Source organism: Meriones unguiculatus, chromosome 9 (assembly GCF_030254825.1).
Source record: "Meriones unguiculatus strain TT.TT164.6M chromosome 9, Bangor_MerUng_6.1, whole genome shotgun sequence".
NCBI lineage: Eukaryota > Metazoa > Chordata > Mammalia > Rodentia > Muridae > Meriones > Meriones unguiculatus.
In genome coordinates this window covers 5,338,158-5,359,411 of record NC_083357.1, presented here as the reverse complement: position 1 = coordinate 5,359,411, position 21,254 = coordinate 5,338,158, and the positions used below count along the sequence as shown (strand labels likewise).

At 39.4% G+C, this 21,254-nt stretch overlaps 1 protein-coding gene across 5 annotated transcripts in view; it reads left to right on the top strand.

Annotated features, from left to right (window-relative positions):
- Nucleotides 1-21,254, top strand: part of Ccdc66 (coiled-coil domain containing 66) — a 33,046-nt gene that overhangs the window by 8,374 nt on the left and 3,418 nt on the right. For 3 of the 5 annotated variants that reach the window (XM_021662416.2, XM_060390767.1, XM_060390768.1), the window contains 10 exons: nucleotides 269-719; nucleotides 3,217-3,382; nucleotides 3,561-3,664; nucleotides 4,697-4,809; nucleotides 12,780-13,030; nucleotides 13,212-13,296; nucleotides 14,375-14,536; nucleotides 15,533-15,677; nucleotides 16,109-16,237; nucleotides 19,893-20,386. In XM_021662416.2, coding sequence (XP_021518091.1) covers nucleotides 269-719; nucleotides 3,217-3,382; nucleotides 3,561-3,664; nucleotides 4,697-4,809; nucleotides 12,780-13,030; nucleotides 13,212-13,296; nucleotides 14,375-14,536; nucleotides 15,533-15,677; nucleotides 16,109-16,237; nucleotides 19,893-20,386 — 2,100 coding nt within the window. Of the gene's footprint in view, nucleotides 1-268; nucleotides 720-3,216; nucleotides 3,383-3,560; nucleotides 3,665-4,659; nucleotides 4,810-12,779; nucleotides 13,031-13,211; nucleotides 13,297-14,374; nucleotides 14,537-15,532; nucleotides 15,678-16,108; nucleotides 16,238-19,892; nucleotides 20,387-21,254 lie in introns of those variants that run through there. The other 2 variants (XM_060390766.1, XM_060390769.1) reach the window with 2 other exon arrangements.

The following is a 21,254-nucleotide window of genomic DNA, read 5'->3' as shown; positions in this document are numbered from 1 at the left end:
CACGTGGTGGCTCATAACCATCTATAATGAGATCTGGTGCCCTCTTCTGTCAGGCAGAACATTGTATAAATAAATAAATCTTAAATTTAAAAAACATATTTAAAAAATGATGATCGTTAGCTGGATATAGAGTTTCATAGTGTCATCTCAGAAGAGATGGGAGGAGCCAGGCCAGCCTAGGCTACATAGCAATACTGTCTCCAGACAAAATGGTCATGTGAGTTTTCTTTCATGCACTGTCGTAAAGAATAAAATTTTGTTTTAACAGATGGGAAATAAGATCAAGATTGCAAAATGTCCTTTAAGAGCAAAACAAACTGGACACATTCTAAAATCAACTCAAAATACTTACACTGGGAATGAAAACCTTTTTCAAAAGAAGAGATTTAGTTCAAATACTTCACAGGCAAAACCTGAAAAAAGTAGATCAACATTTTCACCCAGTAAGGATTTAAGTAAGCAGTATGCAGAAAAAGACTGTCTTCATTTCCAAAAGGAGATTTTGCCCACAACCTCTAATGTACAGAAGATTATAAACAGCACAGATGCTTGTCTAGTGGCTAAACAGAAGCCTTGCAGAAAGCATACTACGCCCGAAAACATGAACAGCAGTTTGGTATGTCTAACCCAAGACCAGCTACGACAGATTTTGATGATGAGTGTAAACCCAGGAAACGGATCTCTGTCCCTGTCTGAAAATGGAAAGGAAGAAGAAACAAGTAAGATTTTCCTTAAACTTTATTAACTATTAATTTGCCTAATATGTACTTTAGAATTTCAGATTCATTGGCTTTTTTTGTAACTGTGCCTCTTAAAATCTAATTTAACGTGCAGTAATATTAAGTGATTGTTCACAGTCTTTTCCTTATGTATAAAATATATAAAACTGATTTATACTTTTGCCATATTTTAAAATTAATGCTCAGCTGGTTGTAATGGTACACACTCAGGGAGGCAAAAGCAGGCGGATCGCTGTGAGTTCAAGGACAGCCTGGTCTGCCAAGGCTACATAAAGAAATCCTGTCTCAAAAAAAATAAGAAAGTAATGCTCAAAATATTCTTTTTTTAATTTTTGAAACAGGATTTCTATATAGCTATGGCTGTCCTGTAACTCTGTGCATAGACCAAGATTCCCTTGAACTCACAGAGATCCACATACCTCTACCTCCTGAGTGCTGGGACCAAAGGCATGTGCCATGATTCCTGGCCTTAAAGTAATCTTACAATATCTGGTTTGGGGGCTGGAGAGATAGCTTGGCAGTTAGAATATCCCAGATATGGGTTTCAGACCTGGACTCAGCAGACCAAGGCAGGAGGAGCACCACAAACCTGAGGTGAGCAAGGGTTGCATGCAAGTGTTCAAAAGATAAGCTTCTGTGAAGACTGGAGTGACAGAAATGCACTGTTCTGGCTGCTGTTTGTATTACCTGTGCCTCCATTCTTGTCCCGTGGCTGTACCTTTCTTTCACCAGTGTAAATCACAGATTTATCCATAGAAATAGTATTTTAGGCTTTCTGTTTCACCAATCAAGGTTATGTTTTAAAAACCTAATTTCAGCTTTGAGCTAAGGAATTGTGACTATGAAAGTACTCGAAATAACCAAAATTTTAGTAAATACAGTGAGATGAAAGAAGAACTGGCAGTGAGCACAAAAGGACCACACAGCTAGCGTGGGGCCAGGCAAGTTCCGTGTGCCCCACGTGTTCACAGTGGAGCTCCTTCTCCCAGTCTGTGTTATTTGTAAAATAAAGGAAGTTGGCTTTCTGTAGTCTGGAATTGTTGCTCGGGATTATATCTCACTATTAGGTAAAGTGAGAGCTCACATCAATACTGTTAAGATGTTTTACTCAACCCTGAGGTTACGTACATTTTATGTACTCCTTCCTCTTTAAGAGAAGTAACACATTCAGGAGGAATCACAATGTTGAAGGTAAAATACGAACCTTCTAATAAAGCACTTGGTTTAGTTATGGTAGCTGGGGCACATAGTTCACAGGAAACTTCCACAGGTAAATAAGAAAAACAAGGTCCTGGGTCTTTATTAAACTATTTGCATTTGCCTTGTGTGTATTGTGATTTATATTATGATATAGTTATTTATATAGTAACAAATAATATATATTTTTAAATATTATCAGTTAAGTCCTAAATATAAAGTATTTTGACAAGAGTGAATGGAGGATTTGGTTTTGGTTTGTCGAACAGACCTCATGTAAGCAGGCTGGCTTCATACACAGTCCATCGCTGATGACTGAACTGTCTTTCTGTGTCTACCTCCTGAGTGCTAAGACAGGCATGCATGACCTTGCTTGTTTACACATTGCTAGGGATGGAATTACTTACTGGTTGGGCATAGGAGACAATCGCTGGCTGTCTTGGAACTCACTCTGTAGACCAGTCTGGCCTTGAACTCAGAGCTCCCTCATCCTCTGTCTCCTGAGTGCTGGGATTAAAGGCACCTCCACTGCCCAGTGCTTTCTTTTTTGTTTGATGCTAAAAGTTGTATGGCTGTGGCCATGAGTCAGCTGTTTAATCTCTGGGCCCAAGTTTCTCTCTTTGCTTTTGATTTATTTATCTATTTACAATAAGGTCTCATGTAGGCCAGGCTAGCCTCAGTCAACACAGTAACCTGTCTCAAAACAAAAAGTATATCAGTTTGCTGCTGCTACTGCAGATACTGTTTTCAGGATGGTCTTGAACTCCTGTCCCTACCTCCCAAATGCCTTTGAGGCCATAGGTTTGCACTGTGTGCTTGCTGGTTTATGTGGTACTGGGTCAAACCGAAGGCTCTGTTTCTGCAAGGCAGGCCCTCTTATTGACCAAGTTACACTCTTGTTTTCTTTTTCACTTTTGAAATGCCCTCACGTAGCCTAGGCCGACCTTTAACTGCTGGTCCTCCTGCCTCTACCTGCTGAGTGCCAGGTTTGCAGGTATGTACCGCTATACCGGAGCTTCTGGATTTTTGTTTGTTTGTTTTTGGCAGATATTTCAAGGACTGTTTTAAGAGTTTATTGTTGTTTGAGACTGGGTCTCACTGTGTAGCCCAGGCTGAATCACAGAGATTGGTTTGCCTCTGCTTCTTGAATGCTAGGCCTAAAGGTCTGCAGCTCTGTACTTGCCTATTTTTATTTATTTATTTTTTTGAAGCAAGGTCTCTGTATCGTAGGCTTGCCTAGGACTTGCCTTTATTTTAAAATATGCATTTTATTTCCTAGGTCAAGATAGTTTACATTTAATCGGTATGCCTGGTCAGCCAAAGGATGTGAGTGTTACAGGAATACTGCAAAAAGCGGAGGCTGCTTCACCCTCGTCAAGTGAAAATGAGCATGTCTTCAGTAGAGCTCAAGAGGCATTTCAACAGTGTGAGCAGAAAGTTGCCATGTAGGTGACTCATGTGTTTCTGGGGTATATCTGTAGAATATGTAGTTGCTTGTCCATTGCATGGGAATTCTCTGAAGACTTGGCCATTTAAACACTTATTACTGAATATTTATGCAGTCAGTCACATAGAAACAGTGATAAGGTTCCTGGATTTTTATGTGTTTGTATTTTATCTTAGAGACAATGGATGGAAACCAGCTGACATATTCAGTACTCTGGGGGAAAGGGAACGTGATAAAGGTTTGTTGGAAGCAAAAAGAGCCCAGTGGAGAAAAGATCTAGGTAATTTTTGTACTTTTATCATAGTTTTGCTGGCTTGTGGCATATTGGTATTGTGGATACTACCTTTCAGTGTATTGTCTTCTTGTCTGATAACATTTACCATATGTAGTTCTCTGTAAACCAAGCAGCTTTGGAGTTTCCCATTGCCCTCTGTCTTTGGTACTATGCAGTGTGCACCAAGAGCAGCATGTCACTAGTATCCTTATGGAGCACTGCAAATACTCCTAAACCCTTTCTGTTTAAGTTTTTCTGTTATAGAAATCCTATGGCTTGAGGTATGGCTTTATTAAAAAATTGTATGTGTGTGTGTGTGTGTATTATGGTACCTAGGAGCTTTACTTTTTAGAAAAATTAAAATTATGTGTAGCTTGTATATGTCTGGGTCAGAGAACAATTTCTAAGGGTCACTTCTCTTCAACTATGTGGGTCTTAGAATTGAATTTAAGTTGTTAGACTTAGTGGCAAGCGCCTTTACTCAGCCATCTCACTAGCCTATAGCTTTAGCTTTTTTTTTTTTTTTTTTTTTTTTTTCCACTTCCAACAGTTAGTGAGAAATGACTAACATCCTTACTTTGTGGTAAACCCTACTCGGAAGTAGGCAATACTATTACTACATTTTATGGAAGAATAAAGGCTAGGAGGCAAAATAGCAGTTTGTCTGTTACCTAGGTAGAAAGTGGTTGAGCTTGAGGTTGACCCTGAAGTTTGGCTATGTACCTGGTAAGTCTGTTAGTAATAACATAGGAAGGTAGAGCTGCAGAGTGGTTAGCACAACAAAGTATACTGCGAGAAACTGTTTCACATGACTGATAAATAAAAAGACTTAAGTTTGGTTCTGATTCAGTGTTTTCTTTTATACCATATCCTTCAAAGTTTCTTTCTGCCTTGTTAGGCATCTCCTCTCAAACAGAAAAGAGGTGACTACCTCTGTGTTTTAGTTTGTACTTTTTCAGAAGGTTATGATTTGTTTACATGATTCTTTTTTTTTCTTACAGTTTTTGTATATTTTTTTAAAAACCACATTATTTACAGATGAACAGGTTGCTTTAAAGAAGAAAGAAAAAGAAGCTTCTCAAAGATGTAATAATCCTTGGAAAAAATCTGAAATGGAATGTGAGAAACTTCAAGTCCTTGATCAATCTAAGGTTAGTATATCAAGTTCATTCAAGCATTCTTGTTGTGTGTTTGTACATCCTAGCAAAAAACATCTTTTTTTTCAAGACAGGGTCTGACTAGGTAGCTATGGCTGTCCTGGAATTCACTGTGTAGAAAAGGTTGGCCTTAAACTCACAGAGATCCATCTGTCTCTACCTCCCAAGTGCTGGGATTAAAGACATGTACCATCATGGCTGGCCTTTATTACAATTTTTAACATGTGAAATAGTGTTCAACTTATAGGACATACTTTGTTCTTTTGTTTTTTGGTTTTGTTTTTGTTTCTGAGGCAGGAATTTGGCTGGCCTCAAACTTGGGGCAATCCTCCTGCCTCAGCTGCTTTGTGCTAGGATTCCAGGCATATGTCATCATGACCACCAGTATAAATTTTATTTTTAATGCTTATTGATTAAAAACAAAACAAAACAAACAAACAAACAAAAAACAACCCTATACTTTTCTTAGGTTTGACATGTACTTAATTTACTCATCGTACAAACTAGTTTTCTAAACTTCCCCTTGGATTTATAAGTTGCCTTGCTGTATTACTAGGTTAAATGTTGGGACCAAAGCCACCACCTCTAATCTCCTATAACAGAGTGGTGTTGCTTGTTTACATTTTATCATTTATTTGTGTGCTAAGTGTATGTGTATGCATGTGGGCATGAGTATACCACTCCGAGTGGAGGCTTTAGAGGACTTTCAGGCAGCTCTCTTCTTCCAGCATGTGGATCCTGGGCATTTAGCACAGGTCTTCAGGTTTGGCTGGCTGCAGATACCTCTTGCTGGGCCGTGTGTTCAGCTCTGTTGTTAGTGACTTAGAGTTGCAGCCTGTGCCTCAACAAGGCAGGTTTGGTCGGCTGTTCTCGGAAAGCTCATTAGAAGAGCCAAACTAATGCTAAAAGCAGAAGAGGAGACTCGCTCACTTTGCCACATTGGGAAGAGGGACAGAGATCCATCATCTCTCCAGATCCATCTGCAGGGTCTTAACTTGGTAGAAAAGTGCAGATTAAGGTGAGGTAGGCATAACTAGACTTCTGGCCAAGGTGGTCCCTCACAATTGTGTCAGTCTGAAGAGCAGTCTGCCAAGGGATAGGCATTTCTCTAGCTGATACTTCTTCCTCTGGCTCTCTCTGGGCTCCAGCCTCCTCCTCCAGTAGAGGGTTCATTTGGGGAGACCCATTGTTTGAGTAGTCTGATAGTCAAAAAGAGGGCACAATGCCCTTTTAGAATGTATTCCTATTACACTATTATGGATTTGAAAAAGCACAGAACTCCACCACTGACTTTTGATACCTATCATAGACTTATCATATCATCCATAAATGTTGACACCCCAGTATCCTTTAGGTAGGTAGTGCTTCTGGGACTTTAGGTCTTTATTGATGTTTTATTTTAGATAAGGACATGCTTTGTTTTTTTTTCCTTCCTTTCCCTGCCTTTGTCCCTGTCTCCCTCCTGCTCTTTTTTTCAGACATTCTGTCACAGGTTCCTTGTCAGGTTATTGCCTTCTAGGCTGATGAATGGCTACTTAGAGATGTCCAGTCATTAGATGTTAAGTCCTACCTATGAGTACTTTGGATATTTAAACCTCTTAGTCCTTGATTTCTGTATAACTTATTTGCCTCAAAGAAATGATTCAAGAATCTCTCCTTTTTAATTGCCAATTATTATATATATTTTTACTTTTCAGTCTTTTTTTTTTTTGGCATGTGTGTGGTTTGCTTGTACATCTATATATTTTCAAGTTGTACATGTGGAAGCCAGAGAGGGACTTCTGGTGTCTCCCTAGATCACTCTTCATCTTATATTTTAAGACAGAATTTCTGGGGATTGACCTCACATGCTGGTTTATGGACAGGCCCCCTAACTGTCCAGCATTCATATGGCGATTTTATACTCTTTAGGGCTTGTGGAGTGGGTTTTAGACTCTTGAGGGCTTCTCTACCCCACCTAGTTCCCATATAATTGAGACAGAAGCCTCTTGGATTTATGAAAGCTTTAAATCACAGTAACTGGGTAGGGGTATCAACCCTCTAAGCTATTTTGTTATTTCCCAGCCACACACCCCATGTTACTTGCCTAATTTGTTCCTGTCTGGGCTGCTTCTGTTCTATCAGGCTAGCCCTCAAGGCCATGTGCTCATGGTCCATACTGCCCCTTCTCTTTGGCTTTCTCTCCTCCTGCTACATCTTCTCTTCCTCTCTGTCATCCCAGTTTGTGCTCCCGAGACCCCAAGCTTAGGAAGCTTAGCTCCTCCTCTTCTGCCCAGTTACAGCAACTTTATTAACCAATCAACTTTAAATTAGTAGAGCAAAGGTTTACACAACAAAGACTGGTGTAGTGAGACCTCAAGATCTGGGCAGCAACCAGATCGTGGGGCCAGTGATTAGCATTAGAATACACAGCACTAGACCAATTCTCAACAGTCCAGACTTACCCACAGTTACTGTCAAGGGCTTGTATCTGTGGCTCAGTAAGTGGAAGTCTGAAAACTAAAACGCAAAACCCCAAAAAAAAATGATAAGCAAGAAAAAAGGGTGCTGAGCAGAGGCTTTATGCATTGTGAATGTGATAGGCTTTGGGGGAAGTTTTTGTTGTTGCCTTTCCTTTTTGTACATGCTAGGCTAGGGGTACATCTTCAGCCCTTGGAGAAATATTTTATTGTACTATCTGACTTTATTATGTATCCTACTGTTTTACTGCACAAACACACCCCAGCCTGTGTGGAGGTCAGTAGAAAACATTCAAGAGTCAGTGCATTCGGGACTAAATTCATCATGCTAGGCAAATGTCCTTGCTGAGCCATCTCACTGGGCACCAAGGTCAACTTGTACCCTGGGAATAAATAAAGACACAAGTTATTAAAAAGTCATTAATATGTGACTTATTTAAGGTCTCAATTGCTATGATGAAACAAAACACCATGACCAAAATGTTGGGGAGGAAAGAGTTTATTCTTTTTACACTTATTTTTTTTAAGATTCATTTATTTATTATTTATGCAGCATTCTGCCTGCATGTGTACCTGCACACCAGAAGAAGGCATCAGATCTCACTATAGAGAGTTATGAGCCACCATGTGGTTGCTGGGAATTGAACTCAGGTCCTTTGGAAGAACAGCCAGTGTTCTTAACCCCTGAGCCATCTCTCCAGCCTGTATTCTTCTTATATTTACACACTGCTATTCATTGAAGGAAGTTGGAACAGGACCTCAAGCAGGGCAGGAACCTGGAGGCAAGGAGCTGAAGCAGAGGCAATGGAGGAGTGCTGTTAACTGGCTTGCTCAGCCTGCTTTCTTATAGCACCCAGGACCACCAGCTCAGGGTTGGCACCACCCATAATGAGTTGGGCCCTCCTACATCAATCACTTAACTAAGAAAATGCCCTACAGCTGGATCTTATGGAGGCATTTCCTTAATTGAGGTTTCCTCCTTTCTGATGACTCTAGCTTGTGTCAAGAAGTTGACATAATGCTGTCTAGTACAACATGTAAGCTCCTCAAAAGACTAGCATGAATTTTAAAGGAACAGTTTATGAACACTTTAAAAAAAAACATAAGAGGCCATCTGGAACAACTGCTGCTGAAGAGAGCTCAGTGGTTAAGAGTGCAGGCTGTTCTTATAGAGGACTGAGTTCAGTTCCCAGCATCCATGTATTTCATGAATGCCTGTAACCCGAGCTCCAGGGCACCTGACATTCTGTTTTGGACTCTGGGAACCTTCACCCATGCATGTAGCTGCATTTAATACATGTAATTTAAAATAGTAAAAATCAGGGCTGGAGAGATAGCTTCGTGGTTAAGAGCACTGAATGCTTTTCCAGAGGACCCAGGTTCAATTTCAGAACTCACATGGCAGTTCACAACTGTGTAACTCACAACTGTGTATGTGTGTAACTGGGTGAGTGGGTGACACACTCACCCAGACATACATGCAGCAAAACACCAATGCACATAAAAACAAACAAAAATAATAAAAATCTTAAAACCTTATGCTAGCATATTAGAGAATTTGGATGTCCGTACTCAGGAAGCCTAGGTCAGGGAATCATAAGTTTGAGGCTAGCCTTGGCTGCCATGTAGTAAGCCCTTATGGCAAACCATGAAGAAGGGATTGAAGGGAACCCAGCAAAGTAAACTCCAAGCCAAGATGTACTTAAAATAGGAAGGTTTTCGGTGTGATGTTTAGAGTAGTGAGCCTGATAACCAAGACTAACAAAATATTTTTATATTAAAACTTAAATAGAAAATTAGAAAACTTATAAAGAATAATTTGGAGAGTTGGGTTTATCCAAGGAATATAAGCTACTCTTAATATTCACAGGCTATTGATACTCATAAGCTTAATAAAAAAGTTGGGTCAAGCTGTGTGATGGCACCACATGCCTTTAATCCCAGCACTCGGGAGGCAGAGGCAGGTGAATATAAGTTTGAGCCAGCCTGCTCTACAGAGCTAGTTCCAGGACAGCCAGGGCTACACAGAGAAGCCCTGTCTCAAAACAACAATAGCAAAAGGCCAGATTAATATTAATATTTAAAAAGTCCCTAACAGCATTAAAAAGATGATCTACAAAGCAAAATGATGAGGCTGGGAAGATAGCACAGTTAGGAGGCCATGAGTGGTGGTGCAGTCCACTACTGGGGAAGAGGAGACATGCAGATCCCTGGGCTTACTGGTCTTGCTGGTCATCAGCTCAGCTTGCCTTAGGTCCTAGTGAGAAAGCCTGTGTACGAAAGTAAGCTGGATGGCTCCCAAGAAGTAAGCAACAGTTCTGCGTGACCTCTGCTCCCTGCCTCCCCCACACAGAAGAAACAAGTGATGACTTGATTTAAAAAAAAAAAAAAGTGCTCTTAAATTATCTATCTGGATGGAAGACTTATATCTAGGATATATATTTTTAATTTGGCGAGAGATTCTGAGTAGCTATAACTCCTAGTATGGTAAGCAAGCATGTTTGTAAAACTAAGACTTTGAACTGTATGCTAAACTTTTGAGTCATTTGGTTTCAGAGGCTTTATGTAATTTTAAATTGAAAGTAAAAACGTAAATATAATTACATAATTCCCCTCTCCTGTATTGCCCCTTAGCAAGTTCACAGCTTTCTCTTCAACCATTGTTTTTACACACGTATATACATATTTATATATGTGTGTGTGTGTGTGTATTGTTGTTACACACATATATAAACAAAAATATAAATACAATCTGCTGAGTCAGTTTACTGTTACCTGCATGTACATGTTTCTAGGACTAACCACTTGGTATTAAATAACTGGGGGTCTCATTCCTGGGGAAGGCTAATTTTACCCCTTTGGCTTATAAGTTTTCACCTATGGGTGGAGCCTAGACATTTGCCCTCTTGGTTGGGATGTCAACTGTTTTTGTCTTCTTTAGGCAGCAATGTTGAGATTTCATGGGTATAGCTTCCCTGTCATAGCTGGAAGGCACACAACATACTTTTTTTTTTTCCTACTCCTCTGGCTCTTATCTTTCCACCTCCTCTTCTGTGATGTTCCCTGAGCCACAGATGTGGGTGTTGTATTGTAGATTTATCACTTCGACCTTTGACAAATTGTGTCTTTCTGTAATGATTTTCCACTGCTGCTGCTACTTTGATGAGATTTGATGAGGTGAGTTCTACACTTACCTGTGGGTATAAGCGTAAGTATTTAGAATACAATTAGGAACTACGTATTGGTTTAGTAAAGTGGTAGTTGTAGATTCTCTAACATCCATGATCTCATTAGCCATATGTAGTTGACTAGGTTTACAGTAACAAGCATGATTTCTTCCTGTTAAGTGGACCATAAGTCCAATTATACAGTTGTTGGTTACCACCAAGATAAAAGTGCCATTATTGTACCTTTAGGAATATTTTGCTGTGCTGGTCATTGTTGGGGCATCACAGCTAAGTAGGACTATTGGTTGCTTCCTCTTTAGCACCTTATATATTATGCTTTCGGATCAGTTCCAGTTTAAATCCTCCAAGGGTGTGGTGTCTTCAGCAATATGGACTTACCTTTAACTTCTGGGATGCAACCAAGTAGAAATACCCTATGTTGTTTTGAGAGATGGCTTGAACTCTACTCACCTGCACCTTGAAAGGAGGTTCTCATTCTTGGTACTAGTAGTTTTATTAGATAATCTAAGGTTCTTCTTGTTGGGGGTTCTATGACCTCAACTGTATAACTTCATTTAAACGATATACATTTGTATGTACATATGCTTAGATGTAATTTTAAGTAAATATAAAATAACATAATATTCATTATTAAGTAATAAATCCCTATCACATTTAAGCATCCATATTATGTTTCCTCCTCCTTCCTCCCCAGTTGAGGTTCCCAACCTCATTTTCCCTTATTACTTGCCATTCCTCTCCATAGAGTATTCCTCACCCCACCCCCACAGTCCTGTTTACTTTCCTAGTTTCTCTAGGTCATTGGTTCTCAACCTTTCTAATTCTGTGAGCCTTTAATGTAGTTCCTCTTGTGATGACCCCAACCATGAAACTATTTTGTTGCTACTATTGTGAACCATAACATAAATATCTGATATGCAAGATATTTGACATGTAACTCCTGTAGGTGTCAGAACTCACAGGTTGAGAATTACTGCTCTAAGTTATATATCTATACCTAAATATTTGGAGCTAGGAACCACAGATGAGAGAGAACAGTCAGCATTTCTCTTTCTGTGTCCGGGTTACCTCACAGTATAGTATTTTCTAGTCCATCCATTTACCTGTACATTTTATGATTCAAGGTTCTGCTCTGTTCCTTTTCCTTCCTTCTTTTCTTCCCTCTTTCCTTTCCTTTCCTTATTTTCCTCTTTCTTTCCTTTCCTTTCCTTTTTTTACAGCTGAATAGTATTTCATTTGTGTCTGTGTACCACATTTCATTCTCCATCAGTCAAAGACCATTTCTCAGCTATTATGAACATTGGTGAGCAAGTACCTGTGAAGTTGGGTGTTTACTTGTTTCGCTGTTTTTATTCTTGGAAGATCTATGCAGTCAACAGTGTATTCTTTCCCAAAATTGTATTTATATAGACCACGTTAAGTGAAGAATCAATTAAACATTTTATTTCTGTGTACTGTGTCCTACACCCTCCACCAGTATATATAACACAATTCTGAGGGTCAGATTGTCTGCTTAGTAGTAAGGTCAGATTCTTTCCTCAACAGCACTGCTTTTCCTAGGGATAGATGCCTTCGTAGGTTAGAGCTGTCTGAGTAATTTGGTAAGCTTGACACTGTAGAGGCCTGACTTCAGTTGGTTACTGACTTGTTCAGGAATCAGGGCTGCTGGAGTCCTCTTGCAGAGGCATCAAACAGGAGCAGCAGAGAAGATGGAGTGCAGAATTGAGTAAACAAGTAGAAGATGACCAGCAAAGGAAAACAGAGGAAAAAAAATGTTATATTCAGAGTTATCTCAGGAAGTTTATAGCATTAAAGGAAATAAAATTCTAAGTCTTTACTCACATAAACTTAAACATTCTAAATTTATTTGGTAAATTATACATTTATCCTTATGAAAATTTTCACTGAATGTATTTAGTTTGGTTTTACATAGCTTTTTAAAACTTTAGAAATGCATCTAAAAATTACAAAGTTATCTCATTACACAGGAACAAAAAAATACAATTTTGTTAGTCTTTATGATGCATATACTAATGGATTTTTTTTTTAAGCACATTCATCTGCACCACATGTGTGCAGTGCCCAAGGCTAGAAGAGGGCGTGGGATTCCTGGAACTAAACTAACCGGCAGTTGCCTGCTGCCATGTGGGTGCTAGGAACTGATCCCAGGTCTCTTCCTAAAAGAACAACCACTGCACTTAGCCACTGAGCAGCTTGCAGCGCATCAATGGTGACTTTTTAGACTGTGTTTGTCGTTTATAATTTTGTATGGGAATAGTTGAAAAAGTTCTAAGCATTTCCTATTTGTCACTGTTAGGGCGAGGAAGATGACAGATGGGCAATGCATTTCGATTCATTAAAGAGTCATCCTGGTTCTCAGTCTCGACTATCCTCTCAGTTAACACACCAACACTTGGAGTCGTTTTGTGTGTCTCCTGACACTCAGGAACTGGCTGATCTCAACAGTGTATATACACCTCCACCTAGAATCCAGGTGGAGCCTTCAGAAGAAGAACAAAGAGCCAAAGCTGTCATGGATATGGCTGTGTCACATGGTCAGAAAACAAAGTAAGTATTTTTTAGTGTTGATTCCTTTAAGAAAGTATGTTTGAATAGGACTGTCACTATGTCCAGTTAGGTTCAGTTTGGCATTTTTCTTTGAAATAGAAATGATTAGCAGGTGTAGATCCAGCAGAAAACTGGTTAACCTTTTGGGAGTTTTGAGTAACAAATGTATATATCATTACAGCTTTCTCCGTTCTATGACTGCACTCTTGGACCCAGCACAGATTGAGGAACGGGAAAGACGCCGACAGAAACAATTAGAACATCAGGTATTACACTGTAAAATTGTTGTTTCCATAGTATGCCTCATATTGTAAAACATTCTTTTTCTTAGTAAGTCATGGTGGTGGCCAACATATACCTAAGTAAATGAAAATTAATTTTTTTTTTCCTGAGATAAGCTTTAATGTATTTTAGGCTGGTTTTGAACTTACTATGTAGCCAAAGCTGGTGTCAAATTTTTGAGCTTTGTCTCCACCTCCCAGATCCCAGAATTATAGGCATATATCACCACACCCAGCTAGAAATTCTGATAAAAATTTTTACCTTGAGTCCAGTTATATCCTGCTGTAAATCCAGTCTCCTAACACAGCTGCCATCAGATTAGAGTTAAGTCTGGGCTGAGGACCAAACAGTGTTATTACCATGCTGCCTGCCTTCTGGTGGAGACTTTACATGAGTGTGTGGTACTGTCATTGTACTATCATTAAGTGCTGGCTAGTTCCTCAGAGTTCTTTTCAGGTCTTTGAAAGAAAACACATTAAAAAAAAAATCAAAGTAGACTTCTGACTAAGCAATCTAGTAGTAATATAAGGCTGAGATTAAAACTTCTTTCAGGCTGACATTAGAGGGACTTAATGTCTGAGTAACTTTTTGGTGGTTCTCCTCTGAAAAATGTCTGTGTGGGTTATGTGTTCATGTGTAAAAATGAACTCTCACCATGTTGCTCAGATGTGGCTCAAACATTTTCTTACCTAAAAGTCTTCTGAGTAGCAGGAGCCACAGACAGGTATTTGGCAAGTAGCTGTATTCAACACAGGCAGGCATTCAGCATGCAGCACTGTGCCCAGAAATTCTTTGTAAACATTTTGTGTGAGTGATCTGGGCAACTTAATTTTTTTTTTCTCAAACTCAGTGAAAGCTGAGAGCATCTCCCATTTATCAGTCAGCATTCTGAGTACTGAGGTTATTTCTTTAGCTGATTATTTTTGCAATACGCATGCTAAGGAAGCACAGTTCTCCCCCAACCTTGCTGTGTGTATAACTGATAAATTATATTCTCATCATCAAAAGTAATGATGCATGAGGTTCTATTTGTGACCGTAACTTGTAATTATTGATGACTAGAAAGCAATCATGGCTCAGGTAGAAGAGAACCGCAGGAAGAAGCGGCTCGAAGAAGAACAAAGAAAGAAAGAAGAGCAGGAAGAGGAGCGGCGCTTAGCACGGGAACGGGAAGAGATGCAGAGGCAGTATGAAGAGGACATTCTTAAGCAGAAACAGAAAGAAGTAGGTATTGATAGTGGAAGTAATGAAGAGGCTGAGGTCTGTCTGCAATCTGAATTGTGTAGCTACATTTGGAGACATTAGGTTTGCCAAGGTCATAATCTTCACATGGTCCAGATCTTAGATACTGTGTGCTTGGCCTGTTAATGGGAGGTGGTCAAGGTGAATGCAGCACCAATGCTTCACTGTGATCTGGATAGAAGGTACAGATAACCTACAAATAATTGTAAGTATTGGGCCTGCAGTTTGGCTCAGCAGGTAAGGGCTTTTGGCCACCAGTGCCTGGATCCCATGTTCCAGGAGAGGACTGTAAAAGTTGACTTCTGACCTTCACATACACACTGTGATACAACCATTACCTCCTCCTCACCCTCCTAAATAAATCTAAAGTAATAATGATTCTTGATACGAAAAAGAGTAATGATTGGTTGGAATTGCTGATGAAATTCCATCATCAGAAGTGTTAGAGGCTTCCTTTGGGCTCAGTAATAGCCTTTTCAAAGAGTTGATGTCTTGCTGTCTAGCAGAACTCTCCATTACTGATTCAGACAAAGAAGGTAGAGTAGTCCAGGAGCTGTGTCTGAGAAGATCATCCAGTGATAATTCAGTTGTCAGTTTTAAAAATACAAAGTCTGCATTTCCTTGCCAGTTTTCACTTGGTACCCTTCAGAAGTTGGATGTGGAAAGGGGACATATGATCTGCAGTCCAGTTTCAGTAAGTAGGCTGATGCAGCTGGACATGGTGCTGATGCACACCTGTAATCCAGCATTTGGGAGTTCAAGGGCAGCCTAGTCTACACAGTGAGACCCTGTCTCAAAGCAAGACCAAAAAAATTAAAAGTGTTTTAGAATTTTATTCTCTTAAAAGACAAGAACTTTGCCCTGTTGACTGTTCTCCAACTAATATCTAGACCAGCATCTGATATGAAATGCTGAATGGGAAGTCACTTCAGTGCGTGCACTTGGTAATTGTTTTGCTGTGCATGTTAATCTTGATAGGAAATCATGACTCTGAAGACAAATGAGCTATTCCACACAATGCAGCGAGCTCAGGAGTTGGCACAGAGACTAAAACAGGAGCAGAGGATCCGAGAACTGACTCAGAAAGGACATGATGCATCCAGGCTGATTAAAAATCTTGGTGGTAAGTGACTAATCAGAACTAAATATTTTTAAAGAAACTTAACTTTTCACCTAAGCCATCTTTATTTAAAAAAGCTGTCCTGAAAACATTTACACTTTGAATATCTTTTTCACAGAAAATTTCACAGTATCCTGACATAGGTAAAAATATGTGCTTTAATATTCATTCTTAGATTTTTAAATTCAGTAAGTGCTAAGAATACAGGTAACTTTTAGTAATAAGTTTAGGCTACACAATAAAGTCTAGCCTTTCTAAATTTTGCTACAGTTTGTGGTGATTAAGTCAAAGACTTCAGCTGTACTTAAGGTGCAAGGGCTCAAACCCAAGGCCTTGTATGCTAGGCAAACACTGTCACTCAGCTGTCCCTAGCCGCCACATTGGTACTCTGACATGACATTTTAAGGTCTGTTTCTCATTGCCGTTTGACGCAGCACATGTGGATTATAAGGCATCCACTAACATTTCCAGTTCAAGAAGCGACACTGAGGAGGCTGCTGACGAAACAAGTGCAGCTGCCACTTCCACAGCCTCTCCCAAGAAGGACACTGGCGTGCAGACAGGTATTCATCTAAAGTGTTTCATTAAGTTCTGTTTCACATTTAAAATTAGGACATCTGAGGGGTTTTTATTTTGCATTTGTGACAAGGTCTCTTGAAGTCAAGGGTGACCAAGAACTAATCTTCTGCCTCCACCTGATGAACACTGGGATAAAAGCCATGTAGCACCATGCCCCTTTTATGTGGTACTAGGAACTGAACCCAAGATGTAGTATATGCTAAGCAAGTGTTTTACCCAACTGAGCTTTGTCTCTAGCTCAGAAATTTGAGGTTTTTAACAAAATAAAGGGATCTTTTGCTTTTTAGTTTTGGATTTATTTTGAGATATAACTCACATGACATAAAAATTTAAGTCCTTCCCCATCTTTTCTTTCGTAGTTCAGGGAATGAAGGCCTTACACATTCTAGGAAAGCACTGTACCACTGAGCTAAATGTCCATTCCAAATCTTACCCATTTAAGGGACACTATTTTAGTGCATAGGAAACTCACTCTGTAGACCAGGCTGGCCTGGAACTCTCAGAAATTCCCCTGCCTCTGTCTTCTAAATTCCACTAATAAAGGCATGCCTCACCATGCCCAGCTCTGTTTTGTGTTCTTTAACACTCATACTTGTGCAGTTACCATAACAATTTTAAAACCTTTTCAGTTATCCAAATTTATTTCCTATGGAAGATGCTTTTTAAAAATATGGAACATTTAACCAATTTGTATGCCATCCTTGACAAGGCCATGATAATCTCATTCCAGTTTTAGTGTATGTACATTGGAACTGACCATAGTACTCAACGAGTAATTCACAAATTCTTCTCATTCTCCAGTTCATTTTCTCTTAGAATATTTGCCTGTTGTATACTTTTCATGTAACTGGAATTATGTTTTAAGTGGTTATGTCTGGCTTACCCTGATTTTCAGCATGATATACATGGGTTTATCCATGTTGTAGATGTTGTAATAAAATTCCATTTATTCCTTAGAGTACACTGTGAGTTATACTGGATTTCACCTATAAGTCTATGACATTTTGGTTTCTTGACTTAGTACTATTGTAAATAGTGCCACTGTGAAGTTAGAAATTTTCCATTCTTTTAAGAGACAGGAATTAGAATTTCTGAGTTATGTGATAGATGCATTAAGCATTTTGGGGGGCTGCTGAACAGTCATCTACAGCACCCATCTAATCAGTAGTGTAGAGGTGTTTTGATCTTTCCATGTCCTTGCCAACACTTGGATTCTGATCTGCATTATCCCAGGGACTGATATTGCACATCTTCATGTGATGGTTTTAAATCTTAAACAAAGCAATTTCCGCATAGGATACTTCTGAGCCCTTTTTTAAAGAATTTTATTTTTAACTTGGTGTATATGTCTAGGGTGGGTGGGCTTGTGTAAATGAATGTAGTGGAGACCAGAAGAGGGTGCCAAATTTCCTTGAGCTGGAGTTCTAGGTGGGAGGCGCTGGGAACCTGACTTGAAGGGCAGTACTACTCATAACTGCAGAGCCAGTTCTTTGGCCCCTGGGTTTGGAGATTTTTGAGGCAAGCTCCCTAGAATCTTTTAACTTTTCATCCCAGGAAACCCTGCTTTGTTTTCTCAGTTCTGTGAGGTCACTTTATCTTTTTCCATTTAAAACTAGGTATCGGTGCCCTTTCCTGTAAGGATGTATTTATGGCTCCTTATAATCCTATAGTAACTTCTAATACTAAGCCAAGAGATCACATTGCCCAAGCCACTCTGGAGATGGATAGGTTCAAACTCAGAATATCCACCTAACATGGTTTTACGATAGACTTTTCTGGGGAGATGCAACATATCTCACCCCACAAAGGAAGCCCAAGAGACCAGAGGAACAATTAAACTAATATTCCATTGGTGCCAATCTTATTGGGTTTACTAACAGGGATGCGGGTTAGGGATCACTGTTGAGGATCAGGGATAACTCAAAAGCAGTTGCATCAACAACAACAAAAAACCCACCCTGAAAACTGGTGTCCACTTACCTGGAGCTCTGCACAGCTTGCAGACAGCGGGTCTGCTGGTCAGTCTCCTACAGCATTATTTTTTGTATTGCTGGGAAGGGTCCCTTAAGAATCTTCCAAGAGAAAAAAAAAAAAGGAAAACAACAACAATCTTCCAAAATAGCCTGGCATGGTAGCACAGGCCTGTAATCCCAGCACTCAGGGAGGTAGAGGCAGGTGGATCTGTGAGTGGAGGCCAGCCTGGTCAACAAAGCAAGTCCAGGACAGCCAAGGCTACACAGAGAAACCCTATTCCAAAAAAGGGAAAAAACAAAAACAAAAAACAAAGAATCATCTAAGATATTTCTCTCAAATATATATACATATATATATATATATATATATATATTTTTTTTTTTTTTTTTTTTAATGTCCTGAGGCTCAAGAGCCCTCTCCTGGCTGGAACAGCCATAAATGCATCAGAGGTTAAGAACACTGGTTGTTCTGAGTTCAATTCCCAGCAACCACTTGGTGGGTCATAAACATCTATAATGAAATCTGGTGCCCTCTTCTGGCCTGCTGGCTCATATGCAGGTAGAATACTGTATAAATCATAAATAAACAAAAAAAAGCACATCACTATTTTCTGCCAGTCGTGCATATATATATATATATATATATATATATATATATATATACACACACACACACACACAACACACACACATTTTTTTAAACAGGGTCTCTGTGTAGCCTTGGCTGTCCTGGACTCACTTTGTAGACCAGGCTGGCTTCGAACCCACAGAGATCTGCCTGCCTCTGCCTCCCCAAGTGCTGGGATTACAGGCGTGCACCACTCTCCCCACTGTGAAATGCCTTGTTAGTGGTAACCTAAAATGTACCTGCTATAGAAAACAGTATAGCAATTGCTCAAAAAAAAATTTAATAAAATTCCATCCAAACCTAAATAATTAGAACAAAAACCTAGGTCTTCCTGAAATACGGGTTCATTGCAGCATTACTTAGGTTGCTTCCAACTTAAGTGGCTATTCAGATGAACAAAATTAGGCATACCTAATTGTGGAATTAGCGTAAGGAAATTCTGATGTGTACCTAACATGGTTATAAACTGAGAACTTTATGCTAGTTGAGTAAGCCAGTCTATCACTTTTAAAATTATTTCTTTTTTGATATGGTGTCTGGGCTGGCCTGGAACTTGCGTCCCGTAACTTGGCAGACAAGGCTGACGCTGAACTTGTTCCAGTCCTCTTGCCTCTGCTTCCTCACTGCTGGGATGACAGGTGTGTAGCACAGGGCTGTTTATATGGGCTCCTTGGGATGGTCACTGTATAGAACATCAAAGCAGAGTAGTGGTTACGAGCCTCTTTTAAAGGGGTAATTAGCGCTTCTTTAATGGGTATAGTTTCATTTTTGAGGGTTAAGTTCTTAGGGAAGGAGGAATGGCATAGAAGGTAAAAATGATTGCCACCAAGGCCGAGGTCTGAGTTCCATCCTTGGAGCCCACATGACAGAAGGAACCAACTTTCCAAAAATGTCCTTTGACTCCGTCATGCACAATGTGGCATGCCCCACTACCCCAAATAAATAGTAAATCACTAAGTATCTGAGAAAAGTAATTAGAAACGTTCATTTATTTTTATCTTATGTTTTTAAAATTAATCATTTGGAATTTTTATTTAGATGACATAAATTTAGGAATTTTCAACGATGCTCTACCACACTGTGGATCGGTAACAGAAAGGGGCATTAGAAACTTTTCTTCTCCTGAGATTTCTGCAGAATTAAGTGGCCAGATTAGCATTAAACAAGACGAGCAAGAACTAAGTATGGATAAAGGCACTAATTTAGACAAAGAAAACAGCTGGTATAATGAACAAAATAATAAGTCTAGAAGAACAGAGAAACAAACAAAACTCATGAAGAAATGTTCTAACAAGCCTGCTTGGAATATAAATAAGCCTCTCAAAAGGTATGTTCCTGCATCAGCCAAGTACCCTGTACATCTCCAGAAGGAGAAAGAAGAAAAAAAGGTAAGAAGGCAGATGGAACTGCTTCACTTAGTAGAGAGAAACAATCCTGAGAACCTCTCCCAAAATAGAGGCACTTCACCAGAAGTTCCTGCTTCATCTCGTCGAGAAACTGAGTCAGAGACCAGGTTGCATCTAATCAGAAAGGTAAGGGTTTTTTTTCATTGCTGAGTATGCTACATGTTTCTGAATTCAAAGTAGTTACCCAAAATCCATGTTTTCAGAAGGCCAAGGTTCATCTAAAGTATGCTATAGAAAATTATGTCACGCATCAGAGGAAGACAGCCATGCATGTTAAATGAACTGACTGTGCTATATATATAGCACCTGAGCTGAGTAGCTGCATCAGACTGTGTAGCCCCAAAAGCCAAAAAACTTTATGTAGATGGTTTCTATACTCAAATGCATATGAAAATAGCATACATATATATGTAAAGAAAATTGAAATCTACCTTGATTTGAGCAAACAAACAAAACAAAAACAAAAAACAAAAAAAAAGCAAATGAAATCATCAAATTTGTATGGAAATTGATGGATTTGGAAAGTGTATTAGGGTAACCAACTCAGAAAGGGAAAACAAAACATCAGGCTTCCACTTATGAGGGTCCTACGTTATATCAGCACTCAAATATTTTAGTATAAAAATTTAGAATTTTCTTGATCAAGAAATAGGTGATGGAATGATAAAACGTAGGCCAAAAAAAAAAAAAAAAATCCTGAAAGATTTGTCACTGACAAATAACAATGTGGTAAAAAAAATGTAAAACCCCAAACAGAGCTAGGTGTGGTGGCATATCTTTAATCCCAGCACTCAGGAGGCAGCTAGGGAGTTTGAAGCCAGCCAGGTCTACACAGGAAGTTCTAGAGACCTTGTCTCAAAAACAATGCAACAACAAAACAAAAAACCCTAACCAAAGCTCCAGAATGATCATCCTAACTTAGTTCACTGCAATAGTTTTGGGCTGGTCAAGAGTTTTTTAGTCCCTTCCTTACCCTTCCTTAAAGTAATTCTAT